The sequence below is a fragment of the Phaethon aethereus genome (genome assembly GCF_964289735.1).
Source record: "Phaethon aethereus genome assembly, chromosome: 1".
In the NCBI taxonomy this organism is placed as follows: Eukaryota; Metazoa; Chordata; class Aves; order Phaethontiformes; family Phaethontidae; genus Phaethon; species Phaethon aethereus.
In genome coordinates this window covers 95,634,548-95,649,204 of record NC_138575.1, presented here as the reverse complement: position 1 = coordinate 95,649,204, position 14,657 = coordinate 95,634,548, and the positions used below count along the sequence as shown (strand labels likewise).

The 14,657-nt window shown below is 41.4% G+C and overlaps 1 protein-coding gene across 1 annotated transcript; it reads right to left on the bottom strand.

Moving 5' to 3' along the window:
- Positions 1-207: 207 nt before the first annotated feature.
- NIT2 (nitrilase family member 2) lies at positions 208-11,364 on the bottom strand (the record flags this gene model as incomplete). Its single annotated transcript, XM_082011373.1, has 10 exons — positions 208-296; positions 686-741; positions 1,819-1,917; positions 2,568-2,646; positions 3,086-3,160; positions 4,150-4,243; positions 5,845-5,933; positions 6,054-6,174; positions 8,904-9,022; positions 11,337-11,364. 10 exons carry the CDS (start codon positions 11,362-11,364, stop codon positions 208-210), a joined length of 849 nt encoding a protein of 282 aa, XP_081867499.1.
- Positions 11,365-14,657: the final 3,293 nt, after the last annotated feature.

The following is a 14,657-nucleotide window of genomic DNA, read 5'->3' as shown; positions in this document are numbered from 1 at the left end:
TCCTAGCTGTAAAATACTAAAGTATGAGAGGAGATACAAAAGTTGTATTTGAATCAATTTTAGAATTACACCACTAAGAGGTTTGGTTTTGTTTTTTAATTAACTGGCACATTTAGCAGTAGCTTGTGTAGCAATGAGTGAGGGAATCCTTATGAAGATGAAAGCAGCAGTCATTGTGCCAACTGAACCTTCCCTACTCACCCAGCTTCACTTTTTCATCTCTACACCATAGAGATCACAACGCTTCTGGGTTAAAATTGGAATTTGTTGACGTATTTCTGCGAGTTTCTTCAAATCTGCAGGGAGGGGAAAGAAAAAGCTATTACAACAGCAGTCAAAAAGGAAAGCTCCTGACTCATTCTGAGATAGGGCAGGGAAAAGAGCAGCTTTCATGGAGAATGGGGCTGTAGGGCACTGCAACTGGGCAGCCACAGCTGAAGGAAGCCTCAGCTTTGCTCTTTCCTAAGGTGGCAGCTTCCTCCTAAGTAGGAAAACTGGAAGAGTATAGTCAAGTGCTGCTTGTTCTTGCTTTAATCTAGCAAAGGTGGAGAAGGGGTGGGAACACTGCATCATCTGTAATTGCATGTGCAAGCCCCCAGACTTAAAAAACTGTCTCTCCTTAGTCTCATGACCTGTACTCAAGAAAGCAAGCAGGAAAAAAGAAAACAAACACCTCTACACTTACCTATATCTGTGTATATAACTGTTTCCTCAGCCCCAGCTTTGGCTATGACTTCACCCCTGCAAAATTAAGAACATTTGTTCGCAGCATTAACACAGAGGTCTCAAGGCATCAGTCCAGTTGCTGCTGTTTGTACAAAAGGGAGTGCCTATCCTTGACGTTTACAGCTGTAAAGACAGGACTGTCCTAAAAATAGCATCATAACTCATAACTCTTCCATGATAGGAATTGCTTCCAGGCTTTATATGTTGCATATTTTATATGTGACATACACATATTTAACATAAGTATGCTTCTGAAGATCAAGAATCATGGTAAGAGGGACTATGAGAACCAGCACATGTGAGCATGCAATATACCTCAAGGAGAAATAAACAACTTCACCAGGGACAGCCATATATGACAAAGACTTAACACTTTCTTCCTTCAGATCCTACTGGCTTTTAACAGGAGTATACTTTTACTCTGCATGAGCTACTGAACATTATTTATCATGTCTCCCACTAGGTGTTCCATCACTGCTTTCCTCATGTAAAGCTCAAGTCACAGATAAAGCTTTTCTTACTTTGCAATCATCTAGAAGAGAACTATCGGTGGATTTATTTGAAAGAAAAATAACTGCCTGAAGATTGAGTCACTTTTACCTCCTGTGCACCAGCATGACTTCTGCTTAAGTCAGAATATGTCTCTTATCTAGCTCAAGACATTCTTCTTGTTCTTACTTATGTCAAAGCAGTGTTGTTCTTTGATGAAATGGAATAGTTTTGTGTAAGCTGTTTAAGACGATTCAGTTCTGCACAGAAAACTACCATAAAACATAGTATATAATGGACTGAACTTCAGGGAGAAGTTGAAAAGGTCAGCAGCTTAACTAATGCTAAATACTAGTACTAAGTAGCTCCTTTCCTACCGAAATGAATACATATTGTTAAACTAGTTTTAGTTTCTTTCTTGTTTTACAGTCAGACAGTTTTAAACCATGATTTTGAGAATGTAGGTTTAAGTCTCAGGTGCTTTTTATCAAGAACTTTTGATGTTTTTAAGAGGAGGTGGCAATGTGGGACTGAAATGTGACTGTCAAGTAAAATGCTTTTTAACTAAGAAAACATCAGGGTTTTTTTTTTTTCTGAACTCACCATGGATCAACTACAGTGCTATGTCCCCAGGCAACATAGGATGCTTTTTCATCTCTAGCAGGAGATACTGTAGCAACGTAGACTTGATTATCAACAGCTCTGTGTTCAAAGAAAGATGAGGGAAGAAGCGGGGGGAAGTAAGTATAATTCTTTTTATACCACCAATTAACTAAGCAGAAGAAAAAAAATTCACTCTGAAGGGCAAACTATTTATCCTCCTAAGGACTAGCCAAAACTGTATGCGATATGAAGGTCAGAGAAAGCAGAGCCTGGAAAGAGAAGTCACTAGCACCTGCTCCAGAGTTAGTGGGTAGAATGAATTACACGTTCATTCAGCATGCAGCAAAGTTGATTGAAGCTGACCAAATGAACAATACTGCATTTAGTAATCTCAGGGCCTATTTCTATCTGTAATTAGAGCAGTTCTCAAATGCTTATTATTGGCTCTTCTGTCTAGAAGTTTGTGTGTGAAGGGTGCTTCCAGAGCCATGGGGGAAAAGGCCCTTGAAAGGGCCTAGCTGAGGAGGGGCTGGCAGGAGTGAAGGATAAGCATTCCCTGCTTTTCTCCTTGACAGCAAAATCATTTTGGTGTCCTATGCAAGGCTTGAGGAATGGTGTAGCTCCAATAGCAAAGTGGCCCTGCAGCACCACTTCTGAGGCATAGTGTCATTTGGAACACAAGAACAGTTCAGTTCCCCATGCTAAAACTCCCTCTGGAACAGGAGGATAAGCTGTTACTTCGTTCTTACCGTCCCCTCTGTAGCAGTTCCCAATGAGCTGGTCCTGTTGTCAGGTTAAAAGCCCCTGGATATATCAGCAGCTGGCAACCTTTGTTAACAGAAAATTAGAACCCAGCCATCATTAAGGGGAAGATGGTTTGCCCTAGCGTAGCCCTTCACATTGAGTCTCAAGGCAAAGTTTCCTTCAGTACTTCCCAACCTCTGCCCAAAATGGAACCAAACAGAGCCTATCCATGCATGACACTGGTGATAACTTATGTCAGCAAAGCCCTGTGATTACAGTACCAAGTGTGGAAATATACCCATCTCCATCACTCCAGCAGCAAATGTGTATCAGGAAATGACTGTTACTTTACTCAAGGAGAACAGACACTCGTTTGAATAACAAAGATGCATTTTCTGTTTCTGGGTGAGGAGAAGAGCTCCTGATCACACAGATTTCCCAGTATGTATGTACCACCCTGAAATGGCCCTGCATTGTTCAGGCCTTAGGGCTAACCATGCTCCATTAGGTGACCCAGCCTCACCTTTCTGTCCATAGACTTGAGCCAACTCAGCAAATCTGAGATCATAGCAGATGCCCAGGCCCACTTTACAGTATGCTGTTCTCAAAACACAAGAGACAACAGTCATATCGCTATCACAAGTACACAAAAGCAATCACAAGACTCCCTGTAGCCATCCTGCCAGCTGTTACTTTATACATCTCACAGTAACAAGAGGAGCTATATTTAAATGTGTATCCCCCCACAAATGTGGCTATTTGTGTGGGATAATTCATGCTTCACGATGAGAGGAAGACTGTGAGAAGCACTCTTATGTACCCTTTAAAAACAGCCATTTCCACAAAATCATGTTATATCAGGTCTATATGTAATGTGTTCCTCTCTGATTTAGCTGCAGGTTTTTCAATTATTTTTCTTTTCAAAAAAAGAAAGCACTCACCGCTCTTCATGGACTAAAGAAATGACAGTCATGTACGTTCTTACAGCATGCACATTGCAAGGAGAAAAAGGCGACCATGGGAGACAAGACTATTCAGAGAGCTCAGTAAATAGAACATGGTAATCTTTGGACACTGGGCGGGTCTGGGGACAGTAGGTGTCTTGAATGAACCACATCAGATAAAAAAGCAAGAATGCTGGAATGGGATTTACAGTTGTCTCCGTTATTATATCATCCTCACATGAAGCAATGTGCCAGTGTAGCTGTTTGCTGCATATATTCTTTTCCAAGCCACGTTCCATAAGAACCATTTTAAAGATGTAACTGCTGTAAAAAAAATACAGGAACTTCTCCTTAACAAATCAATATGACCACTATTTATTAAGGGAAGTGCCATGACATATGCTTCAACCCTTTCTGCTCCTCTGTCCTTCTGCAATCACATTGCCTTTTTAAAAGTTTCAGAAGTGACTCACACACTTGGAACAAACTTAAACTGTATTTGCTATGGTTGTCAAATGCCTAATATAAACCTGATAGTCTAAAAATCCATCGCTGGGGAAGAGGAGGGGGAAAGAGAACTCCAGAATGACTGTAGTGTTATTGTGGTAGAGATCCTTACAGAGAGGGCTTGTCTCATACTCACGAGTATCAAACATGGAGAAACTATTCCCTGGGCTCAGTGTTTCAGACTCTTTGAATTGTATCTTCCCAGGAATATTAATGTCAAACAAATGAACCTGTAATTATAGTATGATTAATAACAAGTAATAACAATTTCTCTGCTTGGTATTTGAGCCTCTTTCTATTAGGTACGTGTTTTCTAATTACTGTTATCTCGACTACTCTTTTGTCAGAATCCCAACTAAATGTTCCTTAAGATTGTGAGATCTCCTAGAGATAATTTAAAGCACTTTTCTTCTCTACAGAAATATACATGTCTAAAGTTATCTGGAAAACAAAACAACAACAAAAAAACCCTGGACATTTTAAACAACATATATAATCCCTATGACCCAAGTGATGCACATATCAAACATTCATATTGCTTAACAAAGAGAATGCGCGCTGTTCTTCTCCCACGCAGTAATAGACAGTAGTTAAAAACAGCTAAAAATATAACAATTAATTTGTAGTATGGCTCTAGATCTTCTTCATGGAAAGCATCCCTGCAAGATAGCTAGGTATCTTGATCTAATGAGTAATTTTGCAAAAGAAAGGATACATATAAAATGTCTTGAATTTGTCAGGATGATTTTAAAGTATGTTAAAACAGACGGCATCTTCCTCTCTAAGATTTGAGTGCCATTCCTGCAAAACTTCTCCAGAAAGTACATTCACCATGTCATGAATTTGCCATGACTTCAGCTATGCAGATGCCTCTTAGCCCCTGCAGACTGTCTTTATCCCTCCCCTTACAATGGAAGATTCTGTTCCTGACTGGAGCTTCCTAATAATGCATCTGTTTTTATACTATTATTCATTCATATTTAGACACTACAAGCCTGCACTCATTCTACAAAAACAAGTACTGGGCTTGCAGACTGGTGTGGTAGGATAGATGGAAGGCAACATAGTACTTCAGAAAGTAATCTAATAGTGTAGCGAAGTGTAGAATCAGTTACAGAATAAATTAATACCTGCACCCCAGAGGTATTTTGCACCACCTCTTTTGTTCCAAGTAACCTTCCATTCTCTTTTTCATTTTCCCTTGAAGGAAATAAGTTGTTGTTCACCTACGGAATGTTACCTGTATGCATAATCAGATTAACAGAAACTACACTCTACAGTTATGAATAGGAGGTAGTTTCTCAGAAGGCACAAAGCAACGACCAGATGGAAGGTAACAGTAAGCAAGTATCTGACACAAACAGCAGACACAGCTTAACTATGGAACTTGGACTTCGGTTGTCTGCACTAATCATACATATAGCACACAAAGTCTGTAAAGAACAGTATTTAAGATAACAGAAAGACTATAATCCACTGGGAACTTCATGGAAAACCCTGATCCCACTTAAGTGGCACTATGTTTTAGACCTAGCCCAAAGTACACAGATGAGTTGGATCAGGATTTACTCTTTACCACAGTTTTCCCAGCATCTACGAAAAGCCAGTTATGCCTTATGCATTTTGTCATCCTTATCCAAAACAAATTTATGACCACATTCAGAAAGGCTGTTTACAGGTCCCAAATAAAAATTACATGCAATTTTACTGACAGTACAGAGCTCATTATTAATGCAAGAGTCTACTAATTCACATCACCTTTAGGCACAGATGAAATAATTTGTGCAACATTGCTGAGAAACCTTTTAATAACAATATTCTGCCATCTTACCTTCCTATGCTTTGCCAACATAGCACCATCAGGCCCAAAGACAGTACACGTATTATACAGCTTTCCACCATCCTTTTCTGGAATGGATCCTTAGTAAAGGTGAGAACAAAGATTTCCCTTGCTGTATTACATGGAATTTTGATCCAATGGCACTAGTAGACATTGCCCTTTTTTCCCCCTCAATGTGATGGTCACTAAGAGTAAACTACCTCCAACGAGATATACACTGCACTCCTTTGCAACTTCTGAGAGCTTTTGTGTAGATTCTCCAGGGATCTTCTCTGCATACTCCTTAAAGTACTGGGTTCCATATGGAGAATTAAAGCACTCCTAGATTTAGGGGGAAAAAAAATTATGTTAAAATCCAGTAACACCACTGCACGGAGATGTGCTTGACCTTTCACACTCCTCTCTACCAATGTTCTCACACAATCTTTTTAGTTACAGGAATTTAGCTTACAGGAGCTCAATGAACAAATCGGAAAATATCAGGAGGCCAGAGAGACCTTAACAATTAGAGAAAATGGAGTGGGTGTGTTGGTGTGAACACGTGCCAAACAAATGTGAGCTAAGAGTATCACGCAAGCTGCAGGTAACAAGGCTAGCACATTTATCAGTCTAGACTTAGCAAGATCACAAGGGATGTTCTCATCAGAACAATGAATCAAGTTCCACCTAGCTCATTTGACAAGTTACAAGCTAAATAGATTCTCTCAAAACTGTGAAATGCTCGTGCTTGTCCACAGCCCATGATTTCTTCATTTTTAAAAGGACCTTTGCATAAGAATGCAGTTCTCAAAATTACTTATTCTTTTGCTAAAACTTCAAACATTTTTTCCTCACAACTGAACAGTCTTCTGTCCTAGACTCTAGTTAAAGATTTGCTATCCCTCAGAACCAGGCATGTAACCTTTAGATGGTAAGATTAACAGAGCAGTTTAGATGGCTAATGGTATCCGATATGCCCAAGATATCCAGAACTTTTAGTCTGCATTCTATTTGCCAGCTCTGTCAGGATGTGAGACATCCCACCCCTACAATTTTTTTGTCCCCTAAAGGAGCACAGCTGAAGGCCACAGATAGGCTATCAAACAGTACCAGCACCTACTCTTTGGCAAGCGGTTCCAAGCCCAAGCATCTGCCTTGATTGTTACCTTCACTCACTGGAAGTTGTAACAGGCCCCTCCCCCGCCCCGCCAAAAAAAGAAAAAAATTAAGCTGTGAATAGCACAATAAACATTTATGCCCTAACCGATCAAGCAAACTTAACAACTGTAATAGAGTCTACTGAACTGTAATAACCGAAGCAAAACTAGATGGATGTTTTTGCCCCATGTATAGACACTGGGATAGCAGTTGCCAGCGAACCTACAGCAGAATTTGTAGATGGAAGAGGCAGGAGGGGAAGTCTCTGCAGGCTGTCAAATGAGCTTCCCAGGCTTTTAAAATTGGACTGAACTTCAAGGAAATGAAAGCAATGCCAGCCACCTTCATCTTGCCACTTGCAGTGTCAACGTGGGTGGTACTGAAACCATGGGCTCAAGAAACCAGGCAGAGCTCTGTATGAGCTTGCAGTAGCAGTGCGTGGGGCCTGTTCATAAGTTGATACTGGAACAAAATTGCAGACTGTCTGCAGAGATCACCTAGTCCTGCGCTCTCCAAAGTGGTAATAACACAGGGACAGATCTTTGAATTGCTTTCTATCAATTTCTAGATTCAAATGGATTCTGGGTGTATGTCTTTATCTATAAGTAGTATAAATTGTTCTTCTCTCACAAATTTTTCCTGGTTCAGAAATGAAAAAAGTTTAACACATCAAGGCTAACATGTCACAGGAAAACTGCTATATGCCTCTGCAGAGGTATAGATTATATAGTCAGAGCAAGTTACTTCTGTTCTTTATGTAGTGTGACTTTAAAAAAAAAAAAAAGTGAAAGGAGGAGAATATTTCATGCCCACGTTCTAATGCCAGCACAAAATTTACCTCCCAAAAGTCTCTGAAAAACCTTGCCCTTGTTTGAAAAGTTTTACTCTAAAAGCATAAATGATCATTGGCAAAGTGAGTATCTCAACTAAATAGGTCTGGAAAACTCAGTGTTTGTACACATGATGAAATGAGCAAATAATAGATAATCTAAATGTAGGAGGCCCAGCCAGAATAATCAAAGGTCACATTTGCTACACAAGAGCTGTGTTAGCACAGAGCAGCTGCAAAGGTTACTTAATATTTCGCCTGTGACAGCAGGAGGGAAAACGTTCCGTGTGTAAAACATTCAGACCAAAAGCTCCCCAAAGAAGAACTTTGCCCTCCTGAGTCAGATGCTGCAGGGCACAGCAGTAACACACATACCCCCAAGAAGAGAGGAAAAAAGCTCAAAGCTGCACTGGGAAGGTCACCTTGTTGCCAGCACACTCGTCTGTGTGAAAATTCAGCAAGTTAATAATGGCTTAAGTCCAAAAAGTGAATCAGAAATTATCAGTAATTTTAAGTGGCTATTTAAATTCCCACATGAGGAAGTCAAAAGAGAAATGCAGTTTAATCATAATTCAGCCACAAGTGACCTGCTGGAAATCTCTTAAGTCTATTTTATTTCTCATGTACTATCTAATCTGGAATGATTATGGTAAAGAGAGTCACTGTATACCGTTCATCTTCATATCAACAATCTTTAGCTGAAAATTGCCTTTTCCTACATTTCTAGCGTGGAAGACTTCTGCAAAGATTCAAACCACAGGATCACTTTTGTGAATTCAGAACACAGCAGTGATGGAATTGCCTTAGATTTAAACCAGCAAAAACTTAACCAGAATGTTATACCATAAAAAAGACAAACTGCTTTTTTTTTTTCCCTCTTGTTGCTGTCGTGTGTTGTCCCCCCCTCAAGTGTGCTGCTAGACCCAACCCCTGTTTTGTTTTGGTTTTTTTCCTATTTTGGAGCCTCATACAGCATCTAAGCTATCCAGGGAGAAGCAGGAATATAAAATGCATTAGTAACACTACAAAGAGGTTTCCAAGGGTTTGAGGTATAGGTGCTAAGTAGGCCATGATCTTGACTCACAGGTAGAGCCACAACTTTTGCTCCTTTAGCTGATGCTTCTCTCACCAGTCCACAGGCCCGTTGAAGGTTATCTGATTTAACAGCAGATACATGAAGCTGAATAAGAGCCAAGCGGAAGTCTAATGGCAGAAAAGAAAAAAAAATAGTCAGCAGAATTCCCCCAGGAAAAACTCTTCAAAATTTGAATTCACTAATGAGCATTTAACAAAATAAATTTGCTTATATACTAGTATATACACAAACCACTTCCAATTCATTTCGCGGTCTGTCTGTGACTCTGAAAACAGTCTCTTAACACAGGGAGAACATTCAAAGCTAGGCTTGCTAATGGGAACCATACATCACCATAACTTTGCTCAGGTCGAAGATCACAGGGTTCACATGCTAGTAACACTTAGCGTAGGCACTTACCCAGCCCAAGTTCTAATGTAAGATACTGTGTGACAGAAAGGGAGACCAGTAGTCACCTAGACCTGCTTCTTCCTTCCCAGGTTGCTACCCACTTTGTGAGCCGATCTTTTCTGTTGCGCCTGTCACCTGATGAGTGCTGCATGTCCTAAAACGCCACTAGCAAACTGAAGGATTGGATAATCCCAAAAGCATCAATTGAGGAAGTAGTTTGATTTTATCCCTCAAATCACACCTAGACCGGGAAACAGCTGTGAAAAACAATAAAGAGAACATCTTTCCCTGATAATTTCTTTGCAATTTGGTTTCTAGTCAAGAGGCAGTTGCAAGTGTTATCAACACTGTCTCTAATGCAGCTAAGAAGGATTTATATTTGCAGGCTCTTGAAGTACACAAGTGGAAGAGATCAAATCAAGTTTTGTGCACACCCCTTGGACTTCCTCCCATGAATCTCCTAGTACCTTGGGCTGTAGGAAATCATATTCTGATCAGGTAGAACTGCCTCCTTTAAAAAAAAAAAAAAGCTCTGGCTTCATAAAGGCAACTACACCAGTTTCAAAGCACCTCTCTTCTCTGGAAAACTCCCCTGTCATACAGTCAAAGATCACTATAGGAAAAAGCTGCAAAGCAACACAGCCTCAGTGGTCAGGAAAACAGGAAGAACTGATTCAAGTGAAGATGAGATCAGGTCAGGAACAGTCAGACAGAGTATCTTTCTTCCTACTTTAGTTCTCACTTCAGTAGCTAAGCAGCTAACTTCTAGGAGGTTAAGCAAATGATTAACAGCTCGCTGTGCCATTCTTCATGTGAGACTTAACATTTAGTCTATTAAGTAAACAAAGCTTCACTGAGATTTTGAACAGATGTAACGACAGTTAGCTTCCATACCCACCTAGATAACCATACCAGGAATCTGTCTAAACCTTTCCCATGCTTGTGGAATGTGTTTTAGCTCAGAGAAATTGGACACTTAAAGGTTTACATTTCAGCATAAATTCACTTTTGAAAAAAAAAAAAGAAACAACAAAAAAACCCACCCCCAAACCAAAAGAGCATCTACCAGGAAAACTTTTAATTAACTTCCTTCTCATAAGGTTTAAAAGAAAAGGAAACCATTAATCTTATTTTCCCTGTGCTTAAAGTTTCAAGTTTGTTAAAGTGCAAAATTAAAGCTCAGTCACAATAGAATATGCATATTTGTGCCCACTGTTTAAAAACGTTGAGATGTATAAGTAACAGAAACATAGAGAAATGTGCAACAGTGGTGTAGAGGCTTATTGGTGTCTTCTTCCAGCCTTGCTAAGCTGCCTCAAAAAGTTCTTTAAAAGCAATTTTTGGGATCAGCCTATAGCAACGCAAACCACAACCAGGTAAAAGTGTATCAGACTACAATAATGTTGCATATTTGTATCACTACAAAGCATGTTTTTTTGGAAAACATGAGAAGGTAAGCACGTCTGGTTTGTTCACTTGAGATTTCTTGACACGCTGACCCTTGCAGCAGTACCGAGCGACGCACGGCAAGCGGTTTCCACCGCCTGTAGCAAACCGAGAGCCCCCGGAGCAGCTCCCTCTGATACCTGCATCATTTCACACCCCTTCAAAGGCTCCGAAACAGCACCCCGGACTGAGGCCTTTCCAGTTCAGATTAGGACCGGGGACTCCGGAGAACACTGGCCGGGGCAGCAGCTAACCCACGGCCCGTCCCCGGTCGCGTCTCCACGGTTAGGTAAGAGGGTAAGGCCCCAGAGGGGTCAAGGAGGGGCGGCGGCGGCTCAGGGCGACCGCTGGGGCCGCGGTGACTCCGCGGAGAGCCCCCGGGCTAGTGGGGAAGTCGCCAGTAGGTCAGCGGCCCCTCTCCCCGGCTGGGGCCCGGGGCGGGAGGGCGGACCTCCGCTGGAGCAGCAGGTTCAACCCCATGTTGGCCCTTCTCCCCACGTCCACGGCCAGGAGGGAAGGAGTGCGAGGAAGAGGAGGGGAGCTACGAGAGGAAGTAACCGTTCCTCCGCGCACGCCGCCACTCACTGGCCATGGCTCCGCGCGCCGCCTGCATCCCCACGCGGCCCCGGCGCCTCCCTTATAGAGCTGGGCGGCCCGCCCGGGCGCATGCGTGCGGGTACCGGGCAGAGGCTGCTGGGAAATATAGTCCCGGGCGGCGCCCGCGCCAAGGGCCGCGGCGGCTTGCCGCGGCGCCTGCCAGTGCCCCGGCAGGAAAGGAGAGCGCCTCTCCAGCAGGGCCTGCGGCGTTTAAAAACAACTCATATACTGCTTTTAAAAAGCCTGGCTAGTTCCTTGATCCGATTTCACAGCATTTGCCCGCAGAGTTTTGCTTGACGCAGCTTGAGGGAGTGGCGCAGCCTGGGTTCAGAGCAGGAACGTGCAGGGTATGAATTGCCCCCAAGCCCAAACCGCTGCCGAGTCTTCCCACCTGCATAACCCCAGTGGATGGCAGGGAGCTGGGTGTACTCCTCCAGTGCCAATTCCACACCTGGCAAAAACACAGCAGTGCATCGGAGTCCCTTGGTGTCCCACAGCGTTGATGTGTTGACACCTTATTTGCCCAGCCCTGTGCAAGCCCCAGCAGCCTTGTATTTACTAAGTGCTCATCCCAAGAGATCCGTACCAGTTCACAGGCAACTCCTTCCCCTGGCACATCCCCGCCTTCCTTCACAAGCACGGCATCTCCTGAGGTACAAACGAAAACGCCAAATGCCACGCTGTTTTTATTACAAGCTTTAAACACCGAGTGCTCCCCTTCACTCAACACAGAACATTGCTGCCTCGTGTACGTATCTTACAATCTTGGGCTTTTTAAAAGCACGTTTGTAGAACTGTAGATTCATGTTGCGTAGAGGCAGTATTCTCAGGCAAGAGCAGCTCCAGAAGTTGCAAGCACGTGACAGCAGAAGGGGCAAAGATAAAACGAAATGCGTAACCCAGGGTGATCCATCTCTTACACACGTTCACTTTCAGGAAACGTACGCAGAGAAATAAAGTGCATGACCACCATAAAATGCACAACCACCACTGCTTGCAGCAGTTACAAACCTTCCTTCAACAGAAAAACTGTACCATCTGCCCCTTGGAGCAGTAAAGGGAACACTTCATCCCAAACTGACCAAGCCAAAGGATAGCAGAATAACCAACACTGGACAACAGCAGATGAGAGGGGGATGCAGCAGCTCTTTGGCAGGCCTCCCTCTCTTTTACATGTGCTCATGGTAGTAGAAACAGCATATACAAACTTTTTTTTTTTTTTAACAGCATGCCTCATAGGGCTTCTGGTGCAAAGAATGTCTGCCTGCCGAGTTCGCATGAGGTTTGAGGCAGAGCACAAAATAAGAAAGAGAATAAGCAGTGAAGCAGTATCATTCCTTCAAGGTGAAAAGCACAGGCTAAAAATCTACTGTTTCCCACGGTTCAGATAGAGTGTATTTCTCAAGTTTCAAAACAAAAATATCTGAAAGCACTAAACACACCCAAAAGAACAAGTTACACACTACCACCCTCGTCCTTTCCCAAAAGGGGAAACTTTTCGGCCATTTAGTAGACTATGCCTGTATTGAAAAAGGTTATTTGACATTATCAAAAGTTTTGAAACTACAGACGAAATGCAGTTGGAAGGAAAAGCTACAAACACTGCGGATACCCATGTGTAAGGCCTAACAGGAACAAAGGCAAAAGAACAGCAAGTAATCTTCATTTAGATCTGCAGAAGGCAATGTAAATAAAATCACATGTCCACAGAGTACTTCTGGTGGGTAATACTTGTAAAGTTCTGTACAAATTATCATACAGATCAGAATTTAAAGAATTTGTGAGAGAACTGAAGAGCCGTCAGTGAGCACAGAAGCACTGACACTGGCTATGAAACACAAAGGTGAGTTTCCATTTGACACAAAAGCTTACTTTGAGAAGAGGGTTTCTTTCCTGCTACAGACCTCATTTCTACCACAATAAAAATAAAAATTAAAATCCCAGCACCATAGCAGCTGTCATCTTATATTCAACAATATAGACAGCAGTGCATGCAAAATAAAACAAGAGCCTGTAAACCTCTGGCAAATAATTAAAAAAAAAAAACCCCACCCAACTCCTTGAAGATGAAAGGAACAGAGTAGCATAGTGACTATTTTGATTTTTTCTTTTCAAAAACTGTCACTCCAGTATTATAACTGGAATGTCTGCCTAGCAATACAAGTTTTATAACAAACACACTAACTACAGATATGTACACTATGAGGCAAAAGTAGCCTTTAAATTGTGGGTTGAGATGTATAAAACACCACTGAAATTATTCATAGTTTGGACCGAGCTTTGTAAGATAAGAAGTCTGTTGATAACTTGCACATTGCCTTAAAAATTACAAATAATTAGCCTCTTAAGGACTTGGATTATACATTTCTGCACAAAATGGATTTAAGAACTGACTTACTATAGCTTTACTTACTGTAGATCTAAAAGTTCTGGTTTTGTTTTCCTCATAGAAAGCCATACACATTACCCACTTTCCGTATTTAATACCCAAATTCACCTGCTTAACAACTGAATGTACTTTTCACCACCCCCCACCAATGACTAGGAGAAATGTGGTATCATTTTGACAACATTTTCATAATATAACAATATAATGCTGAGAAGTCTGGAATTTATGCAGAGGCCCTTACTGTAATTCGACCATTTGTTAACTCATTTTGACGTTTCTATGAATGCTTACTACAGCTTACCCAGAAGTGTTTAATGAAATTAGTCTAAGTCTAAATTCCAAAAATACTTACATTAAGATGTTACTGACAGTATCTCCCTATGATCCATAATCAGCTTCTTCCACTCCAAAGATCAAATTAGCTTCCATTTACAAAATACCTTTGGGAAAAACTGTTAATTGATCAGAGAATTCACACAGTATGCAACTAAATGCTTTCTGACAGAACAAGTTATGTTCAAATTGTACTGTTTTATTTACAATTGTAGTTTATAAACCGTAACACAAACATCTTTACATGAAAAAAATCTCATTGCTGAAGTAGGCACAGAGTCAGAGACTCTTCAGCGTATCTTCAGAAGGAAGTAGGAAGAGGAAAATGTAATACAACTGCTGCTGGGCAAAACTATAAATACATAAGCCTTGGCCCAGGTGCAATTTCATGCAAATATTTTTACAGTTCAAGTTCTATTGGTGTTTACTAAGATACTAAGAAGAAGAAAAAAAAAAAAAGAAAAAAAAGAATTAGTTCCAGAATTAAGGTGCCCTAGCTTGATTCCTAGTAAAATAACTTAGAGAGTAACTGTTTTTTATAAAGGTCAGTTTAATTTATTTTACCTCTTGACAATGCACCAATTCAC